This window comes from Eumetopias jubatus, unplaced genomic scaffold (genome assembly GCF_037043125.1).
Source record: "Eumetopias jubatus isolate StellerSeaLion01/CBP00866 unplaced genomic scaffold, mEumJub1_p1.0 scaffold_11, whole genome shotgun sequence".
In the NCBI taxonomy this organism is placed as follows: domain Eukaryota; kingdom Metazoa; phylum Chordata; class Mammalia; order Carnivora; family Otariidae; genus Eumetopias; species Eumetopias jubatus.
In genome coordinates this window covers 76,077,496-76,104,120 of record NW_028274817.1, presented here as the reverse complement: position 1 = coordinate 76,104,120, position 26,625 = coordinate 76,077,496, and the positions used below count along the sequence as shown (strand labels likewise).

Sequence of the window (26,625 nt, the reverse complement as noted above, 5' to 3'; positions counted from 1 at the left end):
GAACATATTGGGCCCAGCCAGGAGTGCTATAAATTGCTGGGAGGACTGCATGTAGTCAGAAAGATTGTGAATCTTATACTGAATCCTTTGATGAATATGGCATAGTGACCATGAGTGCAGTGGTTATCAACAACTAGGAGGCCCAGAGGGAAGTCTTTCTGGGTGGGAAAGCATGTGGGGAGATACCTCAGATAGAGGAAACATAAAGCTGAATGGGGCTGAAAATGTAGACTAAGATTTATGGCTCGAAGACCTTGGTTTGGGGAAGAAGTCAGGGAGGAAGTCAGATTAGGTAGATTAGGTGGGCTCAAGATTCTAATTGGGATGCTGGCTGAAAGATGTTCTAGGGTGACCAAAGACCTGGGTCTAAAATGACGGTGTCTGGTTGAGGTCCCCTCGGCAATGTGTGGTTTGGGCTTTGGGATTTAAAATAGGTTTGACACAGATAGAGGACAGTAGAAAAGACTGAGCTGATGAAAGATGTTTTTGCTTCTCTGTTTATACCTCTCTGGGCTTGTGCTTCTTAAGAATGTCTGTCTCAGAATGTCTGTCTCCTAGCTTCTCTGTCTCTTAGTGGCTCTCCACATCCATATCTCTGTGATCCTGTCTGGCATCTCTGTTCCTCTCAATCTCTTCCTTAACATATTTCTCTTTGATGGCTCTCAGAATCTCCATCTTTGGATATCTATGTCTATGTCTCAGAATCTTGTTCTCTGTCCCTTCCTTTGTCTGTGTCTGTACTATAATTATCTTTTCCCCCAACTGAACTGTGTTCTTCTGGAAGGCATGAACCTTTTCTTATTCCTCTTGGTATCCCCAATGACCCGCACACAGCCTGGAATATAGGGGTCTCTCACATGTTTATGCTTGAATGAAGGCTTTTTCTGAGGAGTAAGGAAAACTCTCAAATCTCCTGTCCGCCTACTGCCCGCGGAGCTGGCCGCCTGCCCAAAGATCAGCTAGAGAGTCTGGCAGTGAGCGTGGCTGGTATTGCGCTGCCGCAATCGGGTTCTCTCTCCAGGTGAAGCAACTCCAGAGGCACCTTGCGGAGGGCTCGCCCTCTCGGCCCGGGACGCGCGCAGCCGACGCCACGCCCCGAAATCATGCTCAGCGGCCCCCTCCCCCCACACGCCTCCGCCTCGGCCAATCAGCGCCCGCCCGACCGTCTTGCCCGCGGAGAGTTCGGAGCAAGATGGCTGCGGCGTGCCGGGGCGTGAAGGTAGGGGGTTCGTCGCTCCTCCCGGCTGCTCCGCCGCGCCAACTGGGACCGCGCGGCCGTGGACCTAGGGGGAAGAGATCGGTGCTGGGAGAAAGGGTCACACTTGTCTAAGCCTGGTAGTGCGGCGGTTGGGCTTGGGAGGTGAAGGTCAACTCTCCGCGGCATATGTGTGTGTGTGTGGGGGGGGTGACTGGATGGGCTGTCGGGGCATGAGACACCGGAGGTCCCATCCTGAAGGAGAGGAAACACACCGCCGTCGCAGAAGCCTGGAGAACAGGCAGATGAAAGGGTGGGGGTGGCCTGCGCAGTCTACCGTTGACCGTTCCTTTCTTCACAGGGCCTGGTTGCTCTAATAACCGGAGGAGCCTCTGGTCTAGGTCTGGCCACAGCAGAGCGACTGGTGGGGCAAGGGGCCACTGCTGTGCTTCTGGACCTTCCCGACTCTGATGGGGAGGTCCAAGCCAAGAAGTTAGGGAAGAGCTGCGCCTTTGCCCCAGCTGATGTAAGTTGTGGGCATGAGGTCACCGAAACCGGCCTGGGAACCCGTGGGGTCCCCTTCCCTAAGGGTGCTATCTGTGTGGACAGTGGACCCGTCTCCTTGTCCCTTTTGGCCTGAGCCATCGGTCCAGCACTGTGGGAGCACCTGCAATAAGGAATGTACAAAGCCTGGATCCCCAGCAGTGGGGATCGGAATTGGATATATCAGAATCTCCTGGAGGGGGTATGTATAGTTTGAAAATGCATATTGTGCCCTGCAATGTTATATTTACAAAGTTGAAAAACTTTTCATGAAACAAACTACAGAAAGTAACGCTTGATAAAATCATCTTAGCAGGTAGAGGTACAAAAAAGCTGATATCATATCAGCAGTTCTCGAAACTGCTCTGGTCCACAGAAATCTCCAGAGGTATGTGAATTTATCAAAAGAGAGTATAGATTTGAAAACAGTTTTGAACACTACAGCACCTAACATTTTGACTTTTGCCCCACTCTCGTGTTTTCTTTTGGCCTCCTCCTTGCTTACACAGTTCTGTTGTTACTCAAAGACTGGACCTGCTCTCCCCTTGCCCAGGTTTAGTGGTGAGTGTGTGTCCTGGGAGATGAATACTTTTCTCCACCTCTCCCTTTGAAGGTGACCTCAGAGAAGGACGTGCAAGCAGCCCTGACTCTAGCAAAAGAAAAGTTTGGCCGTGTGGATGTGGCAGTCAACTGTGCAGGCATTGCAGTGGCCATAAAGACGTACAACTTAAAGAAGAATCAGGCCCATTCCTTGGAGGACTTCCAGCGAGTTCTCAATGTAAGGCCTTGGAGGATCCCCAGGGGTGTGAGTAAAAGGTATTTGGCTGTGGGTACCTCCAAAGCTTTTAGGGGACAAAAGGCCCTACACCATGTCTCTGCTGGTCTTTCAGGTGAATCTCCTCGGCACCTTCAATGTGATCCGCCTGGTGGCCGGTGAGATGGGCCAGAATGAGCCAGACCAGGGAGGCCAGCGTGGGGTCATCATCAACACTGCCAGTGTGGCTGCCTTTGAGGGCCAGGTGTGTGGGCGAGGGCAAGGCTTGTGCCTCCTTGGTGACTTGTTAGGGCCCTTCCACATGTGACCTCTGCTCCTTCTCCAGGTTGGACAAGCTGCATACTCTGCTTCCAAGGGGGGCATAGTGGGCATGACCCTGCCCATTGCTCGGGATCTGGCTCCCATGGGCATCCGAGTGATGACCATTGCTCCAGGTAGAGATAGTCCCTCCCTGCCACACCTGGGATTGGGTAGGATTCATGGGCATTTGAGAAGGGAAACTATCTACCAGCTAAGCAGCAATAGCCTTCCATTTCTGGGCATCGGGAAGTACCATAGGTAGAGCTAAGGTGAGGAGGGACCAGGTAAATATGAAAGGAAGGGTGGGCCTCTGATTCTGACTGTCTTGTCTAGGCCTGTTTGGCACCCCGCTGCTCACCAGCCTCCCAGAAAAAGTGCGCCACTTCTTAGCCAGCCAGGTGCCCTTTCCCAGCCGACTGGGTGATCCCGCTGAGTATGCTCATCTGGTACAAGCCATCATCGAGAACCCATTCATCAATGGAGAGGTCATCCGGCTGGATGGGGCCATCCGCATGCAGCCTTGAAGGGAGAGGGCAGAGAAAACACATGCTCTTCTCTCCCTGCTTCCCTTGGAGTACTTTACTGCAGCCTGGGAGGAAGTCCCACAGTCATCTTGTAACTCTGCCCAGCAGTCACACTCTGTGCCTAATAAAGTCTATTTCTCACACGGAGCATATAATGCTGTGTGCTGGGGAAACTGGCATGGGGAAGAAAGGTGGCTGGGTGAAGACTGACAGGGTCAGATGCTCCAAGCCCGGGGGTGGGGTGGGAAAGGCAGTACCTCATACCTTTTGTGTCCCATGACAGCACACAGCCTTGATTTTACTGGTGACTTTATTACCTAGGGTCAAAGGTAGGGATAGTGGTGGAAGGAGTTGGGGGAGAGGGCCTGCAGCATTTTCCTCTCTGACTCCCAGGCTTCATGAGCTTGATGAGGAAGAGAGAGATGAGCATCCTGAGCTTAGTGGCTGCTGGTGTTGAACTGTAGGTGGTATTGGGCCATAGGTTGATTGGTGTAGATTATAGAATTCAGATAATCCTGCCTGTGAAAGAAGTACAGAGGCATCAGCTGATGAGCTTTCCTTCTCTCCCTGGCCCTTCCCATCCCTCCCTTGGCATTCATCCACGTTGCCACCCCCTAGAACTCACTGGGCTTTTTGCTCCTTAGCCAGCTGCTGATTGAAGGATCCTAGCCCCCTTCGATGTTCAGCACTAAGTTCCCTCTCCTGCTCTTGTAGCTCCATTGTTGCCTGGGCCAAGCACAAAGTCTGGCTTCCCCATTTGGCAACCCGTGCTTGATCGGCCTGGCGCTGTGCCTCCTCTTCATGGCGTTGCACCTCCTGGACTTTCCTGATGGCAGCTCTCTGCTCTGGAGTCATGCCCTTCCAACAATAGGGCAGGACCTGGTAGGGAGCCACAGGGTGCTGGGCAACCTGGGGGTTCTCCGTCAGTAGGTCACTCGTGATCTGGTTCTGGATCTCCATGAAGTTGGCCTCCTGTTCATGCTGCCACTCACGGCGCTGTCGCTCAGCCAGTTCAGCTGCCTGGTGGGGCCCCTGAATATGAGCATTTGGGTACCCAACTTCAGGGAGCTCTCAGTCACAGGGGAGGGGAAGACATGGCCCTACTCTCCTCCATCTCTGGGAGAGAAGGACCAGCTCTTGCCTGGCCTTTGAATGACCTAACATAAGGGGAGGGGTGGAATGGACAGGGACCTTCCCTGCCCTCTGGAAACCCTTAGACTGAGAGGCTGGGGGAGGGAGGGTGGTGTTCTGCTCTCAGGTCATCCTGAGTCTGGATGTGGGGAAGAGCATCTTCTGCTCTAAGAGGGGCCTTAGGTGAAAGGGGATGTCCTCAGGTAGACGAGAGGGCTGGTGTTGCTTCAGGAAAGGTTGTGTGGGCGAAGACATGGCTAAGTTCCCCAGGACTTTGCTCAAGGGGTAGGGGAGAGCCCGGTGCACTGAATGGCCCAGGCCATACCTGAGCTTTGTTGGTATTGGCCATAGCAGACATCATGGCCACGCGATGGGACTCCTCTACCTTGGCCATTTGGGTGGACCGCATGTCCATGGCTAGGCGCAGCTGGTCACTGAGCATATCTGCGCAGAGAAATATGGCCAGGGCACTATACTGGCCTGCCCCATTCCTGGTTCACTCATTCAGCCATCTGTTCAACAAGCTTGGTGGATGTGTGGATGTGTGTGCTTAGGAGGGGAATGTCCTAATTGTAGGGATGTGGAAGGAGTTACTCTTTGAAGCTTAGGGATAGCCAAGTAGCAGCAACAAGGGTTTCTCAAGTGCCTAAGTGAAAGCTGCAGGGAGATGGATCAAACATAGATCATACCACCATGGTAAGGGCAATGACAGAGGTGTACACAGGGCATTATGAGAGCTTTGGGTGGTGGGTGAGAGGAAGGCTTCCAGGAGGAGGTGATCCTCGAAATGCGAATTGCATATAGAAAGAAAGCAAAGGGCATGCCAAGCCATGTTTTAGTCTAGCCACATTGGCCTTGCTGTTTCTAGATCATGCCAGATACTTCTGCCTCAGGGATTTGTAATAGACGTTCTTCTTGGCTCCTGCTTTCTTGCTTCCCCCGGGTCTTGCTCAAATATTGCCACCTCGTTGAGGCCTTTCCTGTCTCTCCTACCTCAAATTGCAACCTTCCTGTCCCCAACATTTATCCCCCTTCCCTGATTTATTTTTCTCCCTACCATTTGTCACCATACTCTACATTTCACTGATGTTGTCTATTGCCTGTCTCTCTCCTCACTAGGAAGTAGCCTTGTTGAGGGCAGGGATTTTTTTTTTTAAGATTTTATTTATTCATTTGAGACACAGAGATACAGAGAGAGAGACAGCATGAGCAGGGGGAGAGGCAGAGGCAGAGGGGAGAAGCAGGCTCCCCGCTGAGCCAGGAGCCAGATGTGGGGAGCCAGGAGCCTGAGATCATGACCTGAGCCGAAGGCAGACGCTTAACCATCTGAGCCACCCAGGCGCCCCTTGAGGGCAGGGATTTTGTCTGTTTTATTCACTCCCATGCCCAGAACCTAGATCAGAACCTGGCACATAGTAGGGGCTCAATAAATATTTGTCAAATGAATAAAGGAAACCAAGAAACAGTATGGCCTGTATCTGAAACTACAAATAGTCTGCTCTTGCTAGAGCATAAAATGCAAGTGACTAGGGAGCTTTGCAGGGGCCAGACTAAAGGCCAGAAACTTGCCCCAAAGGTGGTGGGGAACATGGAAGGATTTTAAGCAAGGGGGCGACACAATCAGATTTGTATTTTAGAAAGCTCCTCCTGGGGGCCGGTATAGAATACAGTCAGACTGGTGGGAGACAATGGAGGTAGGGGAACCATCTTGGAGGGCTCAAAGCAGGCCCAATATATAGAAGGGTTACACCAGCAGTACGTGATGAGAGTAAAGGAGGGGGGCAGATTTGGATGCTTCCCAGGGTCCTGGCTCGGATGACTGGGTGCACGGTGTGGCCACCACTGGAAGTAGAAGATACAGAATGAAGAGCAGGCTAGGGAACATGGATGAATTGTTTAGGAAGGCTGAGTTGAAGGTGGTCAGCAGGCATCTGGATATCTGATTCTGCAGGTAGAGAGTCCTCAGCACAGAGGTGGTGACATGGCAGCTGAAACCAGAACGAGGGCTGAGGGCACCTGAAGTAAGTATGCAGGGGAAGGAAAGCAGTGTGCCAGGGACCAAGTCTCAAGAAAGAAAGGTGTAATGGAAAAGGAGCCCACAAAGGGCAGAGAGGGAATGGTCAGAGAGCTAAGAGCAGAATGTACTAGTACAGAAGCCAAGGAAGAGAGAAGCTCAAGAAGGATGTGATCAGAGTCAAGTGTACCAAGAAAGGTCCAGTCAAGGAGGAAAGACTAGATAGAGCCTCTTGTACTTGATAACACAAAGGCATTGGTGGTTTTAGTAAGAGTAGTGTCAGTGAAGTTGGTTGGGGAGAGAGGAGATCTCCCAGGGGGTTGAGGTGTGACTGGAAAGGAAGAAAAGACAGCAAGCGGAAGCAGATTTTTCAAGTATGGCTGTAAAGGAAAACAGCTAGCTCACAGCACCTAGAGGAATCACAGGGTGCAAGGAGGCTTTAGTTTTTTTAAGAGGGGTTAGACTGGGGCGCCTGGCTGGCTCAGTCGTTAAGCGTCTGCCTTTGGCTCAGGTCATGATCCCAGAGTCCTGGGATCGAGCCCCTTATCGGGCTCCCTGCTCCTTGGGAAGCCTGCTTCTCCCTCTCCCACTCCCCCTGCTGTGTTCCCTCTCTCGCTGTGTTTCTGTCAAATAAATAAATAAAATCTTTAAAAAGAAAAAAAAAGAGGGGTTAGACATAAGCATGTTTACAGCAGGCACAGAAGGAATCAGTGGAAGGGGAAATGTTGAAAACACAGGGCAGGGGATACCTGAGAGAGCACAGCCTGGGGGCGGATGGAGGGAGTGTCAGGGGTAATGGGGGTCCCCTAAACACAGGCTTAAGGCTTGGCTTTGAGGAGGTACGAGGACACGGACTTCAGAGGCTCGAGGGTGGCAGGGGCTAGGGAGGATGGATAGGGGTGCGTGGTTTCATTTCATTCAGCACGGCAACCTGGAGAGGAAAGGAGCAGCACCATTTTTCAGGTGGGGAACACTAAGAGGTCCGGAAGTGAAGTAAAAATGCCCAAGGTTAATAGTCAGCAAGTAGTTGGTTGGGAATTGAAGCCAGGTCCCTTGAGGGATCAGCCCACGCTCTTTTCACTACACTACTTGGACGCTCCCTTGGTATTCTGCTGTCCCTGTTGCCTGGCTCTGCCTTCTCATACACCCGCCTGCTGCTGGCCCCGTGGTGCCTCTGCAACTGCTCCAACAAAAATCACCAGATACTCCAAATTTCAAAATCCAATAGACAGGTTTCTGTCCTACCTAAATTTCACCAGAGCATTTGCCATGATTGATGGCTCCCTTTCCGAAACGCCTCCCTTGACCTCTGACTCTGCTTTTTCAGGGTGACCAAGAGAAGGCAAGTCTGGTGGTGTGGTCGAGTGTGGGCTGTGGAGCCAGCTTGCCCGAGTCCACTTCCCCCCTCCATCCCCCACTAGCTGCCTGCCTGGGCAAATTATTTCACATTTCTGTTCTTCAGTTTCCTCCACTGAAAATGGGGATAATACCAGTGCTTGCCTCATGGAGTGGCTGGGAGGATGGCATGAGTCACGATGTGGTAGCAAGCTTAGCACAGTGTCTGATACACAGCAAGTGCCCAAGAAAGGTTAGCTATTATTATTTTATGCACCTTTTATCCTGCCTCCCTGATCGCTTTATTGTGAGCTCCTTTTCCTCTACTCATTCATTCACTCAAGATACATTTACTGAGCATCTACCACGTTATCAGGCAGTGTGTAAGTCACCGGAGTTGTAACAGTAAGACAGCTCCAACCTCTGTCCTCACAGAGTGTACTATTGGCTCACCCTTTCCCCAGGCTCCATCCAGGCTTAGTATTCTGTTCCTTTGCAAACCCTTCCCCTCCTTCGGGCCTCCAGATCTCTCCCTGCAGCCCAGACCAGTTCTATGCCACCTTAGGACCATATAGATACATGGCTGCCTGTTGGCTGCCTCCTCGTGGCTGCAATAGTCTTCTTTCTTATCTCCTTGCCTCTAGTCTTCCCCTCTAAGCCAATCTCCACAACGGCTGGCAAAGTTTTAAGTCTAAAACACAAATCCTGTGGCCCCAGTGCATGACACCCTCCCGTGGCTCCTACCTCACTCTGTAAAAGCCAAAGTCTGCATCATGGCCTGGAAGGCCTACTGGATCTGGCCCCTTCACCTCTCCGACCTCATTTCCTATCACTCTTCCCCTCACTTGGTCTACTTCAGCTACTCTGGCCCCACTGCCATTCCTCAAACATTCCAGACACCCTCTCTCCTGTGGGCCTTTGTACTAGCTACCTCCTCTACTTGGGACTGCTCTTCCCTTGATTGTTTGCATTGCATTGCTCACTCCCTTGTCTTCAGATCTGTATTCAAAGGTTACCTCAGTGAGGTTTTCCTTATTTAAAATGGCAACTGTGCACCCCTCTCCCAAAGTCCCCACGTGTCCTCCCTTTTGTGCTTTATTTTTCTCCCTAGCAACTATCTTAACCACCTTATACAGTTGACCCTTGAACAATGCGGGGCTTAGGCAACTATATCTTTAAAAAAAAGAAAAAAAGAAAAGAAGGGGCGCCTGAGTGGCTCACTCGGTTAAGCGTCTGCCTTCGGCTGAGGTCATAATCCCAGGATCCTGGGATCGAGCCCCACATTGGGATCCCTGCTCAGCAGGAAGCCTGCTTCTCCCTCTCCCACTCCCCCTGCTTGTGTTCCCTCTCTTGCTGTTTCTCTCTGTCAAATAAATAAATAAAATCTTAAAAAAAAAAAAGAAAATAAAAGAAGACCATAGGGGAGAGAAAATACGTTTATAGTATTGTATTTATTTTTAAAAATCCACATATAAGCGGACCTGTGCAGTTCAAACCCATGTTGTTCAAAGGTTCACTGTATATTTTACTATTTTATCTTGTTTATTGTCTGTTCTCATTAGAGTGTGAACTCCATGACAGCAAGGATTTTTCTATTTTGTTCACTGTGCCAGGCACAAAATAGGCGGCTTAATATATGCCGAATATTGAAATGGTCTTGTCACTCTGCTTAAACTCCTTAAATGGTTAACCACTGCCTATGCGATAAAGTCACAATTCTTTAGTTTGGTGTAGAAAATTCTTGCATGTTTTCTCTTCCTCCAAGCCCTCAACCCTAGGCTGCACTAACACTAAACTGTTCATGCATCCTAAACCCTTGGACTATTCACAGCCCCAGTTCTCTACCTCTTGCTGCCCCCTCTGCCTAGAATGACCTCTTCTTGACCCTCTCCCTGACTTGGAAAAATTGTACCCAACTTTCCAAAATTGATTCCTAACAGCTGACTTGTGCCACCCCCCATCCTGCTTCCCTTTCCTTGTGAGAATTGACCAATCCCATATTGATGTTCCCCCCGTGTCCTATAAACACTTCTGTCACAGTATCCATCACAGCACCTACCAGTGTCAAAGCATAAGTATTTGCTGATGAATGACTTGTGCATATCTTTTCCTCTTTTTCTAAACTGATTTTCTAGAAGGGACATGGTTCCGTGAGGTCATGGAGGGCATGGTCACGTATAGTGTCACAGTAATAGTAGCTACTGGTTACTGAGCACTGATGTTTGTGCTTTACATACAGTATCTCATTTCAGTCTCATTCAAGCTCTACGTGGCATGGATTATTATCCCCATTTTAAAGATGAGAAAGCTGAAGCACTGAGAAGAAAATTCATTTGCCCAAACCAGGTGGTAAGTGGCAGAGCCGATAGGTCTGTCTTCACTATGCTGCCTCCACATAATGGAGTTCCAGGCTGATTGGTACCAATGGCTATACTGTCAGTTACTGAAGGCAGTCAGGGAGTTTGGGGTCTGCTCAATCTAACCTTTCAGCATCAGCTCTGTGGGTAACTTGGCCTCCCCACTCCCTGGGTGCTGTACCTGGCTCAGAGCAACTCCCCACCAGGCCTCAGGGCTCAGCCTGGAGGGCGCAGCTACTTACCTACACACTTCTCATCAGCCGTGACTTGCCATTGCTCCTGCAGCTGCCTCTCCAGGCCGTATGTGAACTGCTCCTGCTGCATTTTCAGGCACGTGGCCCTCTCCCGGTCCTCCCTAGCAAAGCACTGCAAGCTGGCTAGGCCACAGGGAGGATCACTACGGCCAAGACAGGCTGGAAACTCCATCCAGAGTCGGCTAGGATTCCAAAGGTTATACTGTGGCCTGTTCCTGAGCTGCTGCTTTTGCTCCCGAAATTCTTGCAATTTCTTGGCCAGCCGACGTGTCCGTTCTGCCTGTTCCTTCTCTAGCAGCTGGGCTACCAGATCATACTGCTTCTGGTAGGTACCTGGGGGTGGTGGGCAGGGACATGGAGAAAGCCCCACAGGAGAGACAGAGCCCACTCAGCAAGGCCTCTGCTCCCAAGGCCCATCGAGTTTGTCCTACCACAGCCCAGGCCTCAGGCGCCACTCCAAGGCAGGACTGTCCTACCTCAGCCCACTCAGGCCCTTACACTATCCTTCTTGGCTTGCCCTTAGCCTTAGGCTTTTACCGTAAGTTGCCTCCTTGCTCTGTTCTGTTGTATCTCGAAGCTTTTGCTCTTCCACTTGGCTGTTGAGGGCTTTGACATCCACCTGATCCCAAAGAAATGAGCTAAATCAGGGTAGGGGACCACGGGTGGGCCTTGAATGCTCTAACACAAACTGCTCAGAATTTACCCTCTTCAGAATCCTCCTATAGATCCTCAGTACCTACTGGATAAGGGTCTACCATCTGAACATGGTTTGTAAGCCCCTCACTGGTCTAGCCTCTGCCTCCTTCTCCAGCCTTATCTCAGTACCTTCTTCCTCTGCCCCACCCTCAGAGCTCTGTGCTTACAGTTCCCTGTGACATCTGAGGTTGTTTGGAACAAAGAGCCTTTGCCAGCTACTCCCTCCACTTGGAACTCTCTTTCTTCCTCTCTTTACCCAAACTCCTATTCATCCTTCAAGACCAGCTCAGGCCTCGCCTTCCTGATTCCTTATGCAGGTGCTACTCCCATAGAATCTAGGACCCACTATCCACATTATATTGAAGTTTGCCTCTGTCGATGATCTCCTCCACCAGACTGTGAGCCCATTAAGGAAAGAGACTGGGCCTTAGTCAGCTTTGTACCCTACTGCCCAACCTAGTTCTTGGCCCAGACCAGACCCTGAGGAAACGCTTGCCAACCGGATCTCAATCACACCACACATCTCTCAGCCAACTACTTACTTGGGTCAGGCACTGAGCCACCACCATATGTTAATATTCACTTTCACACTTCATTTAGCTTCATTTTACTGAGAAGGAGCCTGGAGCTCAGAGAAGATAGATGACTCATTCAAAGCCACACATCTAGTAAACAGCAGACCTGGCCCTTGAGCATAGGTATGAGGTCTTTTCCAGAATACCATGCTGTATTCCACCCCGCCCCCCATATCCACCTACCCAGCAACCTATTTTTTCTTAAACTATCAATATTTTCTGTTTATTTTTTATTTTAATTCCTTTAAAACATTTCAAGAGAGTGTGAAAGGGAATACAGTTTAGTGAAGAGTAAGTCCCTCCCATCTCTGTCACTCAGCCTGGTTAACAGTTTCTTATGTAGCCTTCCAGACAGCATTTAGGCATACACAATACCAAATATTCTTCAGACTTCTTTTGGCTCCATGTTACCTGTCTCTTGAGAACCTGGCCACTCAGCCCAGAGCTGACTGGAGGAGAGTTACTGTCACTGGCTCCTCTTCCCCCAGTCTCTTCCCCTGCACCCCCAGCCCGCTTCCTTCCCTCACCTGGGAGTAGATGCCTTCTCTCTCTCTCCTTCCTTTCCAGCTGGAGGGCCTGCTTAAATCAATGAGGGCCGTAACAGACACTGCTACATTCCTCTGTGGGTGTAGGAATGAGGTGACCCCTGGTCCGAAGAAAGTCCCCGTTGCCTACTTACCCCCATGCCTCGGGTCTGCACATTGAAGAATCGGCTCTGTCGCTCTTTTTCTCGATTTCTTCTAGCCTCGATGGCTGCCATCTCCTTGGGATCTGGTGACAGGTCTACCTTATACATCTGGAGCAAGTGTGGGGTGGAATGGCCAATCAATGCTGACCACCATTCTTGACTACACCCCCACCCTCTTCCTTTCTTCCTATAGCACCAATAACACCAGTTATTGATTCCTACTGATTTTACCTCCTGATATATTTCATACCTGTGTCCTACATCTATGCTGTCACCACCCTAATTCAGGCCTCACAATCAGGTGCCAGACAGTATCCTCAGGAGCCTCAGTGGTCTCCCTTGCTCCAGTGTTACCCTCTCTACTCTTTTCTCTGCACTAGCTACCAGAGTGATCTTTCTGAAAGCAAATCTGACCATGGCACTCCTCAGCTTAAAACCATTAAAAGCAACAGGGCACCTGGCTGGCTCAGTCAGTGGAGCATGCGACTCTTGATCTCAGGGTTGTACGTTCAAGCTCCACATTGAGTGTAGAGATCCCTTAAAAATAAAAAATCTTAAAAAAAAAACCTTTAAAAGCAGCATTAGGGGTACCTGGGTGACTCAGTTGGTTAACCTCAGGTCATGATCCCGCCAGCGTTGGGCTCTCTGCTCAGCGGGGAGTCTGCTTCTCCCTCTCCCTCTGCCCCCCAGCCCCGGTCATGCTCTCTCTCTCAAATAAATAAATAAATAAAATCTTTAAAAAAATAAATAAAAGCTTTAAAGCAAATGGCTTCCCAGTGTTTACAAGATAAAGTCTAACCCCCTTTGCTAGATTTATAAAAGTCTTCATGATCTGACCCTTGCTGATCTTTCCAAGTCTCACGCTCATTTATAACTCTCCTCCCTTCATGTTATGCTCTATTCAGTTTTCCCCATTTTAGTAAATGGCACCACTATTTCCCTTTTTATTTGTTACCTATTCTCTAGTCATGTGAAAGGCTAGAGGGCTTACATTCACCTGTTCTTTCATATTTTGGGAAGCCCACTTTTGGCAACTGTGGCCAAAACCACAGCCAAAAACACTTTTGCAAACATAAATCTGATCATGTCTCTCACCTGCTTAAAATCCTCCACTGGTTTCCCACTGCACTTAGAATCAGATCCAAACTCCTTACCATGGGTTTCAAGATCCGGCTCCCGCACACCTTTCCAATTCATCCCACATCACAGTCTCCCTCACTTAACAGTCCTCCAGGCACACTCGTCTCCTCTCAAGTCCTTCAACACAACTATTCCCATCTCAGGGCCTTTTTACATGGCGTTTCTTTGTTCAGAATACCATTCCTCAACTCCTCCTATAGCTAGTTTCAATCCTTTATTTATTTATCCTTTTTTAAAATTTAAATTCAATTAACATATAAGGTATTATTGGTTTCAGAGGTAGAGCTCAGTGATTCGTCGGTCGTATATAACACCCAGTGCTCATTACATCAGGTACTCTTGTTAACGTCCATCACCCAGTTACCCTATCCCCCCAACCCCCTGATCCTTATAACCCACATGCAAGTGAAGAAGCATGATAAAAGAGACCCATGAACCAACTCCCCAACTTAAGAAATAGAACTTGATCAATATTATTAAAGTGTCTTATGTCTCTTCTCCCTCATCCTTACCCTAAGAGATAACCACTGTGCAAATGTGACCATTTGCTTACTCATAGGCATTAATATACTGTGCATGAACTGAGGGTTGCCGGAGGGGAGGGAGGTAAGAGGATGGGTAAAAATGTCTAGAATTTTGTCTTTCTCATTTAAGTTTTTAATCCATTTGGAATTGCACTTTATATACAGTATGAGAGGTAGGGATCCAATTTGATTTTTTTCCAAGTTCCATCTCATCTTTTTAAATGGAACACTAGTTCCTGTCAATTATATGAGATTGCTGTCCTTTGGTCATTTTGTTCCCCTAGCCCGATTGTGACTGTTTTTCCCAGTTGAATTCATTTGTGGTTGCTCTAGTAGATTCCATCAACCAAGCTTTCTCACTTTCCTGGACTTGCCATAAGACTTTTAGACTCTTCCCAGCCTCCAGATGTCATTTTAGAAGTGGTTTCAGGAATGGTTATGGCAACCACCAGACCCTTTCCATGTCTAAGTCTAAGCACCAACCCCAGCCAACTCATTCCATTTGTCACCACAATGTAAGGTCATTGAAGGGAAAGATTTGGCAGATATTTTAAGATTCTTGAGTTGCTAAGGCCATGACCTTGTAACGAGCAGGTGGTATAATGTGATAGGGGGATGAAAGTATGAAGGAGAAGGATAGAAAATTCGGGGAACAGAGAGGGGAAAGGGACAGAGGGGGCAGAGTGGGGCGGGGGGAGGCAGAAAAGGAAAGGGGAAGGAGGGCAACAGGGTAGCAGACAGGAATGGAGGGCAGACAGCAAGAGAAGGGGAAGGAGGAAAGCAAGGGAGGGGGCCAGAGGGGGATGGAGAGGAGGAAATGGGGTGGGGATGAAGCACGAGGAGAGATAGATAAAATGGGGAGAAAGGAAGAATAGAGGTGGAGAGCAGTGGCTTAGGGACCCTGACTCCCGGGGGTTCACACAAAATACCTTTCTTAGCAAAGAGTATCAGTTTTGAAGCTCCCAGGTTGGGTCTAGGTTCAAGTGGCCAACAAGTGGCTCAGGTCCAAGACCATTCTTAAACTACAGCAACAGTCTCTGGACTCTGCTTGGAGAAAGAGGAGGGAGGCAGGGGATAGAGGCAGTACCTCTGGCCATAGCTTTCCCCAGCTCGTGACCCTGTCGCTCCAGAGTACCCTCATCTCCCTTCAAACTCCATCCCCCTTTTCACCCCAGCCCCCCTCCCACTCCACCCCATCCCTACCCCCATTCCACTGCACTTCCAACCCTACTTCACCCTCAGCTTGGTCTGAGCTCCCCTAGCACCAAATCCTCCGGCCGGCCCCTCCTTCCCGTACAGCCCTCACTCCCTGGGGCCCTTCCAATCCCCGACCCTGTTCTTGTTTGAGCCTTCCAGCAGGCTAGGCTAAAGCCACAGCCAAGCTCCCACCTTTCTCTTGCCCTGGAGGGCATAGCCCTGCTGTGACTTGTTTCAGCAAGCAAGGACTCGCCTCCCGCCCGCTTCCTCAGATCCCAAAAGCGGCGGCGCTACTCCATGATTCAGTAGGCAGGGTCAGCGGTTTGCGTTGCCACGCAACAAGAAAGGGGGGCGGGGCCCAAACTCCTCTTTTAAGCTCGCGCCCTGGCAACGGATTAACAAAACTTCCACGACACGCCCCTGGTTCCGCTCTCACCGGAAGCCGGAAATCCCGTTAGGCCTGGACTTACTCTCGCGAGGTTTGTCGTACGCCCGGCCTGCACTGCGGTGTTTCCCGCGCGGGCTACCCCAGTTCCCGGGCGTACGGCGCGGCCTTTTGTACAGCCGCCGGCGCCGTCGCCGTCATGGGTTTCCTGAAACTGATTGAGATCGAGAACTTTAAGTCGTACAAGGGTCGGCAGATTATCGGACCGTTTCAGAGGTTCACCGCCATCATTGGACCCAATGGCTCTGGTGAGATAAACCTGGCTGCGGCCCTGCGCACGTCCCAGCCTGGACCCCCTAATCCGGTAGCAGAGTAGTACAACCCAGCCCGTGCGACCTGAAATGTCGCGAACCCTCACAGGTTCCTTTCCCTCCGGAGCGTGGTCAGGCCGAACCCGCTTTCCCCGCTCGGGTGCTGTGACTCGAATCTCTTCCCCAGGTGTCACTTGTCTGCTCTTTGCGCGACCCCCGCCCGTGAGCGAGTGGTACGGGCCGATCTGTACGTTACCCCGCCCACTGCCCCCTCCCGCCAAAAGTGGCGCGTCCGGAGTTGTCCGCCAGCCGCGGGCCGCGCAGTCCCCCGCCGGACCTGCTGGATCTGGCTACTTCCCCTGCTTTGTTTGAACTCTCCGGAAAGTGTGGGACTGCTGGTAGCCCTCCCAAGGCCTCCGGTCCCCAGCGGTACACTTTTCCCTCAGCCCAGCGCCCCCTCCCGCCTCGCATTGGTATGCTCCAATTCCTTCTTTTTTTTTACTTTCCTCCCGAGGCGGCACTTTTGAATTTCTGACCCTGCGCTCCCGTCTCCAGCGGGAGTGCTTGGGGTGTCCACCCTCCACCTCCATGTCAGAGGTGGGGATGGTTTGAAATACCTCCTTTGTTACCACTGGAACCATTGAAAAGAACTCATTCGCTTGCCAAATTTATTGAATGCTTACTGTTTTATAAGGAGTTGTTCAAGGTGCTGTGGAAACAGCGGAGAATAGAGTAAGCCTTGCTCTCAGGGGACTTGCATTCCAGAGGGGAAAGACAATAATAAAGGAGAAAATAAGACAACTTTTGGCTGTGATGAATGCTATACAGGAAATTAGGTTGATGGGATACAGTGACTTGGGTGGTGTCTTTAGAAAGAGCGGTCAGGAGATACTGTATTGTATATTTGAAAGTTGCTGAGAGAATTGATCACAAGGAAAAAATTGTTTATGTGAGGTAATGGATGTTAACGTATTGTGGTAATCATTGCTTGGTATATGCAAATGTGGAATCATTATGTTGTTACTTGAAACTAATACAATGTTATATATCAGTTGTATCTCAACAGAATTTGGGGGTGGGGGAAGGGCGGTCAACTTAACTCTGAATGATACGCTATTGGAGCACCTGGGTGACTCAGTCGGTTAAGCATCAGTTAAGCGTCGGTTAAACTCGATCTCAGCTCTAGTCTTTATCTCAGGGTGGTCAGTTCAAGCCCCCCTGGGGAATGGAGCCTACTTAAAAAGTAAATAATACACTATGGATTTCTCCCATCTACCCCACAAGCAGTCTGTTTGGAATCCTGCGGTGTTCCTCCACCCCAGAAATGTTATAGCTAAATCATTTCCTAGCATGAGGGGCTGCCCTTGATGACATACCTCAAACTCATGAACCTTCGCTGGAGTTTTGCCTGTTTTTGGTGCTCTTTGTAGAGCAAGGTTTCTCAACAGCGGCACTGTTGACATTTCTAGCAAGGTAATTCTTTGTTGTGGGGTTGGTCCTGTGCATTGTAGGATGTTTAGCAGCATCCTGGGCTTTTACCCACTAGGTGGTAGCACCCCCACCCCTCAGGTATGACAACCAAAAATGTCTCCAGACATTGCCAGTGTCCCCTGGGAGGTGGGATAAATCACTCCCTGCTTCCCCTTACCTTGATTGAGAACCACTGGCCTAGAGGGCTAATGCTTGGGGTTCCACTTCAGTTTCTTAGGATTTTGGTGTGGTGGCCCTTGTGAAAAGAGCCAGAATGCACCTCTGGGCATTCACTCCTTTCAGCATGGGTAGATTTGTATATGCAGCTGTTCCAAAAAGACCCTTAGTTTGGACCCCCTCCCCCCCACTTCAAAGCCCACCTGCACAAGCCATTCCTTGGGTCCCCTCAGTGAATTACTCTTTTTTCTCTGGCTCACAGTAGATACTTGGTACATGTTAATGTTTATATTTTTCTGTCTTGTATTCATGGGATATGTTTTTGTATCTTCATCACTGGTTTATGAGTGCCCCCCCAAAGAAGACATTCCTTAAAACATTTTATCAGTATTCAGCTCATAATGCATGTTATAAAAATGTTTACAGTATTGAGTGATTGCTAGTAGGGAGGGCTTTGGTTGTGAGACATCCTTACTATCCCTGGAGAGCATGGGAGAAGCCCAAAGGTTGGGAGTGGACGCCTTGAAGTCTGACTCCCGGTCTGCTTGTTGTGTTAGCCCTGCTCTGATGAGGGAGCCGGAGCTAAGAGTTCAGACCTGTGTTAGGATGGGACTGCCATTTATTGAGCGCCACTGTGTGTCAGGTACTTTATTTATTGGAACCTTTTACATTTAAATTCTCAAAATGACCCTATGAGGGAGATATCATTGTCTTGGTTTTATAGGTGGGAAGGCTGAGGCACAAACAGTTATAACTTGCACACTGATTCTCAGAGCCAGGGTCAGAACCTCTGCCTGTCATACTTCAAAGCCTGTGCTTCTGCCACTTCAGTCGAGAACTGTGTGCTCAGCATTATTTTAAAGGCTCTACCTATCAGTCATGGTTTTTTTAGATTTTCCAGGTGAGGGAATGGAAGTTCAGCTAAGAATTAGTGAAACTAAAAACCTGGTCTATTGGACTAGAATCCGAGCTCTTCTTTTTTTTTTTTTAAGATGTTATTTGAGAGAGTAGGAGCGGGGGCGGGGTGGAGCAGAGGGAGAGGGACAAGCAGACTCTGCACTGAGCATGGACCCTGACATGGGGTTCGATCCCACCACCCTGAGATCACAACCTAAGCCCAAATCAAGAGTCGGATACTCAACCGAATGAGCCCAGGTACCCCTAGAACCCGGGCTCTTAATCACTGTTTTGTACTGCCTCTGTGGAAGGAACCAGGCTGCCATTTGTATAGCTGGGTAGAAAGGTGTGGGAAATCAGGTCCTCAGTTCAAGGTCATATAACATGTTAGGGGAGAATCTTGAGATAGAATTTATAGAGATTGGCCTGTTCTCCACTCCCCTGACCCCAGCCTAAATTGAAAAAAATTTTTACCTGAGCCTAAAATGAAGAAAGTAACAATTGTGACTCCACTATTGAAAAGATAACCACTCTTTTTTTTTTTTTTTTAAGATTTTATTTATTTGTCAGAGAGAGAGAGAGTGCACAAGCAGGGGGAGCAGGCAGAGGGAGAAGCAGGCCCCCTGCTGACCAAGGAGCCCAGTGCGGGACTGGATCCCAGAACCCTGACTAGGATCCCAGGATCATGACCTGAGCTGAAGGCAGACACTTAACCAACTGAGCCACCCAGGTGTCCCAAAGATAACCACTCTTAATGTTAAGAATCTTATTTATTTGAATAGCTCATACATGCACACAATATAAAATTCAAAAAATCCCAAAGGATAGACAGTAAAAAGACTCCCTTCCCTGACCTGTTACCTATTTTCCTTTGGGAAGCAACCACTGGTTACAGTGTTTACATTTTCATGTATTTTTTCCTATGCCTTTGCCTCTCCCCAAGTTTTTATTATGAAAATATTCAAACCTACATGTGTGTTTTTGCTTAATCATTTGAAAGTAAGTTGCAGACTTAATGGCATTTCACCTCTAGGGATTCAGCATTTGACTCCTAAAATTATCATTTTCCTGTGTCACCACTAGACCATGATCACATCTGGGAAAACTAATTTCCTTGTTATCTAATTCATATTCAGGCTTCCCTAATTGCTCCCCAAAATGTCTTTTGGGGTTTTTTTTGTTTGTTTTTTTAAGGGAAACTGGAAGGGAAACTGGAATTCAGTTAAAGTTTGTGCACTGCCTTTGCTTGTTTCTCAGTGATTGCTTTCTTTAGTGGTTCTCCAAACCTTTCTTTTTAGATACTTTTTTTTTTTAAGATTTATTTATTTATTTGAGGCGGTGGGGAGTGATTGTGTGCGGATGGGGGATGAGGCAGGGCACGGCAGAGGGAGAGAATCTTAAGCAGATTCCATGCTGAGTGGGGAGCCCCATGTGGGGCTCAATCCCACAACCCTGAGATCACAACCCAAGCTAAAATCAAGAGTCTGACACCCAACCAACTGAGCCACCCTGGTGCCCCTAGGAATATGCCTTTTAAAAAATTATAGTAAAATATACATAGCCAGATTTGCCATCTTAATCATTTTTTAAGTGTACAGTTCAGTCGTGTTAAGTATCTTCACATTATACAACTGATCTGAACTTTTTCATCTTGCAAAATTGAATTTGTACTCAATAAACAGCAACTCCCCATTATTACCTTCCTTCAGCTCTTGGTTGGTTTTGTTTTGTTGTTGTTACTTTTTTTTTTTTTAAAGATTTTATTTATTGAGAGAGAGAGCGAGCGCACAAGCAGGAGGAGCGGCAGGCAGAGGGAGAAGCAGGCTTCCCACTGAGTAAGGAGCCCAACGCGGGACTCCATCCCAGGACCCTGGGATCATCACCTGAGCCAAAGGCAGACACTTAACCGACTGAGCCACCCAGACGTCCCTGTTTTTTTTATTTTTAAACTTGGTTGAGATCATACTGTATTGAGTTTTATATCTGCTTATTTTTTCTATTGTGGGCATTTCCCCATGTCATTAAAAGTTGTAGAACAATCCATTGTGTGAATATGCTGTTTCCTTAGTTGGGGTTCTAGTCTTTAACTGCATAGGGACTGTTTCTCTAAGCTGTTAAACCAAGGCTTTGGTGGGGCGGAGCTGTGTTTCCTGATTTCCCCTCCTTTGCTTTGCCCTCTGCTCCCTTAGGTAAGTCAAATCTCATGGATGCGATCAGCTTTGTGTTGGGTGAGAAAACCAGCAACCTGCGAGTAAAGACCCTGAGGGACCTGATCCATGGAGCTCCTGTGGGCAAGCCAGCTGCCAACCGGGCCTTTGTCAGCATGGTCTACTCTGAGGAGGGTGCTGAGGACCGCACCTTTGCCCGTGTCATTGTTGGTGGGTGAGGCTGGCCAGAAGGCCCCCCCCGGGTCCTGGGAGGTGACTAGACTAGTTGGCTGGGATAGGAGGGAGGTCTGACCTTCAGCCAACTCATGCACTGTCTTGTAGGAGGTTCCTCTGAGTACAAGATCAACAACAAAGTGGTCCAGCTACATGAATACAGTGAGGAATTAGAGAAGTTAGGCATTCTCATCAAAGCTCGTAACTTCCTCGTCTTCCAGGTGAGCATTTTTAACAGTTACTGGCTATCTGCTGTTTGCTGACCCTTGTCTCATTCTCAGTGGGCCTGCTCCATCTTGATCTTCATCTCTTCCCTGAACTAATGGAGCAGCTTCCTCACTGGGCTTACTGACTCCAGTCTGGCCCCTTCCAGTTCATCTCTTGGGCTAGGTTCATCTTATGAGGGCACAGATCTGTTTCTTTCCTTTTTCTCCTTAAAGCATTTCAGTGATTTCTCATTGCCTTATAAGGTGGTTGTCAAATTGTAGTCTCTGGATCAGCATCAACTGGGGACATGTTAGAAATGCACATTCTCTGGTTCCATCCTAGACCTCTAGATGTAGAGACTATGGGGTGGGGCCCAGCACTGGGTGTTTTACCAAGCTTTCCAAGCTATTATGCATGTTGAAGCTGGAGAACCATTGCTTTAGCATAAACTCCAAACTCTTGTCATTCAGGAAACATCCTTTGGTTCTTGCCCACCTCACTAGCCCCTCATCTGCCGGTACTTTTCCCTTCCAACCCTGCATTCCAGCCCAATTAAACCATTATAGTTCCCACAATTCATCTGCTTTGTTTGGCTTGCAGGCCTTTGCATATTAATTGTCCTTTACATGATATAACCTTCTCTCTTAATTTTCTTGGTTCTTCCCCATCTTTCAAACTCAGCTTAGATGTCACCTTTGGGAAGCTTTTCTGGACAGACACCCCTGCCTGTCTCCCACCCACAAGCTTCTTTTAGTCCTTTTTCTGTGCTACTTCTGTCACTGCATGTAACACATGGCATTGTCTTTGCTTTTGTCCCTTTTGCTTCCTGCGCACCTTAAGAGGCAGGGAATGTGTCCTTAAAGCCCAGTGTGAAATGTGACACCTAGTGCAGGGAGAGGGTCAGTGACCTTTTTCTGAATGATCCAGTGGAAATGGGTGGAGGGAACTGGGCCGGCTAGGCTCTAAGCGGGGAGAGTATTTTGACCTTTACTAGGGTGCTGTGGAATCTATTGCCATGAAGAACCCCAAAGAGAGGACAGCTCTATTTGAAGAGATCAGTCGCTCTGGGGAGCTGGCCCAGGAATATGACAAGCGAAAGAAGGAAATGGTGAAGGCTGAAGAGGACACACAGTTTAATTACCATCGCAAAAAAAACATCGCAGCTGAACGCAAGGAGGCCAAACAGGAGAAAGAAGAGGTAGGCGGCTGGGCTGCCTGTGGGCTCTTAGGGGCCAGGGTGGAGCCAGTACCTTACTGATGCACCCCTGCTTCCATTCCCTCGTTTGCACAGGCTGACCGCTACCAGCGCCTGAAGGATGAGGTGGTGCGAGCTCAGGTGCAGCTGCAGCTCTTTAAGCTTTATCACAACGAAGTGGAAATTGAGAAGCTCAATAAGGAACTGGCCTCTAAGAACAAGGAGATCGAGAAGGACAAGAAGCGAATGGACAAGGTAGAGGATGAGCTGAAGGAGAAGAAGAAGGAGCTGGGCAAAATGATGCGGGAGCAGCAGCAGATTGAGAAGGAGATCAAGTAAGAGGCAGGCCTGGGCCTGCAACCTGTGGGAAACCAAGAGGCTGTGCTGTTTCCTAGGGCTCCTCTGAGCCTAGAGTCCAGTGCTCGCACTAGTTTGTCTTCCTCTCGACTTGCTTTGGCCAGAACCAAGCACATTTCTTGACTTGCATTTTAGACAAATAGAACATTTTAAGTATTCAGACTCTGGGAAGATAGATGGGTACTCCTAAAAGAGAGGCCTTGAAAGGGGTGGTGACCTTGGGAAGTGAGAGGAAGTGATGGGAGGCCCAGCTCCTAGAGTGGCTGGGAATGCCTTCCTAGAAGAGAAAAACTGGAGCTAGAAGTTTAAAGGATGGGAATTTGAGATTTTATTTTTTTTTTTTATTTGAGAGAGAGAGAATGAGAGATAGAAAGCATGAGAGGGAAGAGGGTCAGAGGGGAAGCAGACTCCCTGCTGAGCAGGGAGCCCGATGTGGGACTCGATCCCAGGACTCCAGGATCATGACCTGAGCCGAAGGCAGTCGCTTAACCAACTGAGCCACCCAGGCGCCCAGGATGGGAATTTGAAAAGGTTAGATCAGATGGGGGCAACTAAATGGGCACAGGGCATTCTTGGGAGTTGTTCCTGAGGGGCCTGGCCTGGCTAGAGCTGAGGCAGGAGTGGTAGCTTTACCTAATGGAGTGGCTGGAATGTCAGGCTGAAGCCATCAGTTCCAGGGAATAGTCAGACTGGCCCTTTTCCGAGGGTCTGTGCAGCATTAGCCCCTTGTTCTTTAGGCAATTCCCTGAGGCTGGCTGGGGGCCTCAAGTCCCCCTTTGGGTAAAAAGCCTGGGAACCCCCCCATTTCTCCCACACTGCTAACTGATATACTCCTCTCCCCTCTGGCAAAAGGGAGAAGGACTCAGAGTTGAACCAGAAGCGGCCTCAGTACATCAAAGCCAAGGAGAATACCTCCCATAAAATCAAGAAGCTGGAAGCAGCCAAGAAGTCCCTACAGAATGCTCAGAAGCATTATAAGAAGCGTAAAGGTGACATGGATGAGCTGGAAAAGGAAATGCTATCAGTAGAGAAAGCCCGGCAGGAGTTTGAGGAACGGATGGAAGAGGAGAGTCAGAGTCAGGGCAGAGACTTAACCTTGGAGGAGAATCAGGTAAGCTCCGGGAGGGTTGGGGGTGGGATGGGGGATTGCTCTGCTGACAGAGACTGATTTGGTTGGTTGTTCCTAACACAGGTGAAGAAATACCACCGGTTGAAAGAAGAAGCCAGCAAGAGAGCAGCTACCTTGGCCCAGGAGCTGGAGAAGTTCAATAGAGATCAGAAAGCTGACCAGGACCGGCTGGATCTGGAAGAGCGGAAGAAAGTAGAGACAGAGGTGGGCATGTGTTACAAGATGAGGGATAATGGGCCAGAGAAAAAGAAGTGATGGTAGTCTTAACAGTAATGACAATAGCTAACAACTAATGAGCACTTACTGTGTGATAGGCACTGTATTTTACTTGTATCCAGTCACTTAATTCCTCGTTTTCCAAATGAGGAAACAATAGTACAGACGTGAAGTAATTTGCCTAAGGTCACATCACTATGAAGTGGCAGAACCAGGATGTGAACCTGGGTAGTCTAGCTCTGAAACCCACACTCTTATCAAGTATACCTTGTTTACAGCCTTCCTAATAACAATAGTAGTTGTTACAGTGCTCCAAGAAGAGCCTACGATGTTTCAGGCATTCTGCTAAGCACTTCCTTTAAAGATCTAAAAGAAGGTGGTAGGCATTAATATTAATAGCTATACTGTGTTAAGCACTTAATATGTGCTTTATGAAGGGGAGGTCGCCTACATTTTACAGATGAGAAAACAGGTGCAGAAAGGCCTGGAAAGCTTTACTTTGCCTTGGTTTGAGCCTCCCTGTTTGGTGAGGAAGCTAGCCTGAGCTAAGTAGAACACCATGAAAGGGTCTCAGGGATCTGGGAGGCCCATCAATTAGCAGAGCCACACTGAACACTGTTGTGTGTCTGCTTTTTAGTAGGTTTCCCCCATTAGTGACAGATTGTCCTGGACTGTTGGGCTCTTGGATGAGTGGGCACATAGCGGGTATAAGCCAGGGCCCCGTGGTCTTGGAGTTAACTTGCTCAGCCTCTGGTCATGGTGTGTATTTATCTTTCTTCCAGGCCAAGATCAAACAAAAGCTGCGGGAGATTGAAGAGAATCAGAAACGGATTGAGAAACTAGAGGAATACATCACTACTAGCAAGTATGTGGCTCTGCAGCCTTTCTTCTTCTTCTATTTATTTATTTATTTATTTATATATATTTTTATTTTTTTAAAGATTTTATTTATTTGAGAGAGAGAGAATGAGAGTTAGAGAGCACGAGAGGGAAGAGAGTCAGAGGGAGAAGCAGACCCCTGCTGAGCAGGGAGCCCGATGCGGGACTCGATCCCGGGACTCCAGGATCATGACCTGAGCTGAAGGCAGTTGCTTAACCAACTGAGCCACCCAGGCGCCCTGCAGCCTTTCTTCTTATTTCCAGGCTTGTTCTTGTGAACCCTGTCGGTCCTGCCCCTCCCCAGGCAGGATCAGCCTGGAATATTTTCTCACCAGCCAGGGTAACCCCTGTGTTCCCTCACTTTGTAGGCAGTCCCTAGAGGAGCAGAAGAAGTTGGAGGGGGAGCTGACAGAGGAGGTGGAGATGGCCAAGCGGCGTATTGATGAGATCAATAAAGAGCTGAACCAGGTGATGGAACAGCTGGGGGATGCCCGTATCGACCGACAGGAGAGCAGCCGCCAACAGCGAAAAGCAGAGATTATGGAAAGCATCAAGCGCCTATACCCTGGCTCTGTGGTAAGAGTGGAAAGGGAACTAATTTCCTGAGCACTTACTCTCCCACTCACTGTCAGATAATTTTCCCAGCAACTCTGTGAGGACAAGGTTGCTAATCCCTTGTTTATAGCTGGGGGAACAGGCTCAGAGAGGTTAAGTGACATGCCCAAAACAGCACAGCTTATAAGTGGAAGAACTACAGTTCAAACTCAGTTGTTCTGACTCGTGACCTAATGTTCTTTTCATCACACCAGTTGCATCTTCCTGGAGGTTTTGTCTTGCTGTGTCCACTCCTCTATGGAAGACGGGGAGACTGGGTAGGCCTTTCAAAGGGGGAGGGGTCACAGGACAGGAATTAGTCTTCCAGGAAGTAACTGCAGGCTTCTATATATGATCTCCCTTGGCATGTACCAACTGATTCGTTTGCTTATAGGGACATTCTAGGCTTTATCAGAGCTCTTGGCCTCTTGAACCAAATCCTGAGTTTCCAAGGTTCCCTGAATATTATCTCTCTCTTGCTATAATTCCGTCCCTGGGTTCAACTTAATTTGTTTCCACAAATATTTCATGATCTCTCCTCTAGACACTGCTGGGGAGTTTATAAGGATGAATTAGGCTCATTCCCTGCCCTTGAAGATCTTACCCTTTATCTGATAGTCCTTAGGGAACCACGATTGGTTTAGAGGGCATGGGGGACGTGAACTGGAAAAAGATGTAGTTTGCTGGGTGCTTGTGAGAATTTGAGGTATAAGGTATCTGACCTAGTGCCTGGGGCAGCAGTGGTCTGTGAAATGGTAAAAGTGAGGCTTAGAAAGATGCTTTTGGGGTTCAGGCATGACTGAAGTGATTGTTGCTTTGGGGCCAGAGTAAGGTTTTCCTCCATAGCACGGAAGCTGTATTTCTCACACAGATTTTGGTCTGCCCCTTTCTGAGCTGGGAATTGGGGTTCTTGAGCCAGTTCCCAAAAGCTTCATGCTTTAATTCTCTTCTGACTTTCCTCAGTATGGCCGCCTCATTGACCTCTGTCAGCCCACACAGAAGAAGTATCAGATTGCTGTAACCAAAGTTTTGGGCAAGAACATGGATGCCATTATTGTGGACTCTGAGAAGACAGGCCGGGACTGTATTCAGTATATCAAGGAACAGCGTGGGGAGCCTGAGACCTTCTTGCCTCTTGACTACCTGGAGGTGAGGCTGGTGGGGATGGGGTCAGGGCAG

The 26,625-nt window shown here is 48.8% G+C and overlaps 3 protein-coding genes across 7 annotated transcripts in view; 2 read left to right on the top strand and 1 right to left on the bottom strand.

The window, feature by feature from the left end:
• The first annotated feature begins 1,176 nt into the window (after window positions 1-1,176).
• HSD17B10 (hydroxysteroid 17-beta dehydrogenase 10) lies at window positions 1,177-3,484 on the top strand. 2 transcript variants are annotated; one of them, XM_028092871.2, is made up of 6 exons: window positions 1,177-1,219; window positions 1,557-1,721; window positions 2,352-2,516; window positions 2,629-2,757; window positions 2,839-2,947; window positions 3,147-3,484. In XM_028092871.2, exons 1-6 carry the CDS (start codon window positions 1,193-1,195, stop codon window positions 3,335-3,337), a joined length of 786 nt encoding a protein of 261 aa, XP_027948672.1. In that variant the 5' UTR covers window positions 1,177-1,192; the 3' UTR covers window positions 3,338-3,484. The 2 variants fall into 2 exon arrangements, with proteins under 2 accessions (XP_027948672.1, XP_027948673.1); XM_028092872.2 differs by lacking the exons at window positions 1,177-1,219; window positions 1,557-1,721 and adding an exon at window positions 1,741-1,940.
• Window positions 3,485-3,629: 145 nt separating this feature from the next.
• RIBC1 (RIB43A domain with coiled-coils 1) lies at window positions 3,630-15,553 on the bottom strand. 4 transcript variants are annotated; one of them, XM_028092847.2, is made up of 7 exons: window positions 15,441-15,553; window positions 12,379-12,495; window positions 10,966-11,047; window positions 10,417-10,761; window positions 4,794-4,912; window positions 3,963-4,369; window positions 3,630-3,856 (listed from the first exon to the last, which is right to left on the bottom strand). In XM_028092847.2, the coding sequence occupies exons 2-7, from the start codon at window positions 12,493-12,495 to the stop codon at window positions 3,775-3,777; spliced, it is 1,152 nt and encodes a 383-aa protein (XP_027948648.1). In that variant the 5' UTR covers window positions 15,441-15,553; the 3' UTR covers window positions 3,630-3,774. The 4 variants fall into 4 exon arrangements, with proteins under 4 accessions (XP_027948648.1, XP_027948650.1, XP_087884899.1 ...); XM_028092849.2 differs by having other exon boundaries at window positions 3,963-4,357; XM_088028773.1 differs by lacking the exon at window positions 15,441-15,553 and adding an exon at window positions 14,981-15,035.
• Window positions 15,554-15,737: 184 nt separating this feature from the next.
• SMC1A (structural maintenance of chromosomes 1A) overlaps window positions 15,738-26,625 on the top strand; it is a 38,618-nt gene continuing 27,730 nt past the window's right edge. Inside the window, exons 1-10 of the mRNA XM_028092850.2 lie at window positions 15,738-15,941; window positions 20,678-20,866; window positions 20,978-21,090; window positions 22,071-22,274; window positions 22,368-22,606; window positions 23,481-23,739; window positions 23,821-23,961; window positions 24,756-24,838; window positions 25,221-25,428; window positions 26,410-26,595. Of these exons, the coding sequence (XP_027948651.1) occupies window positions 15,833-15,941; window positions 20,678-20,866; window positions 20,978-21,090; window positions 22,071-22,274; window positions 22,368-22,606; window positions 23,481-23,739; window positions 23,821-23,961; window positions 24,756-24,838; window positions 25,221-25,428; window positions 26,410-26,595 (1,731 nt within the window). The 5' untranslated portion in view covers window positions 15,738-15,832. The remainder of the gene's footprint in view (window positions 15,942-20,677; window positions 20,867-20,977; window positions 21,091-22,070; window positions 22,275-22,367; window positions 22,607-23,480; window positions 23,740-23,820; window positions 23,962-24,755; window positions 24,839-25,220; window positions 25,429-26,409; window positions 26,596-26,625) is intronic.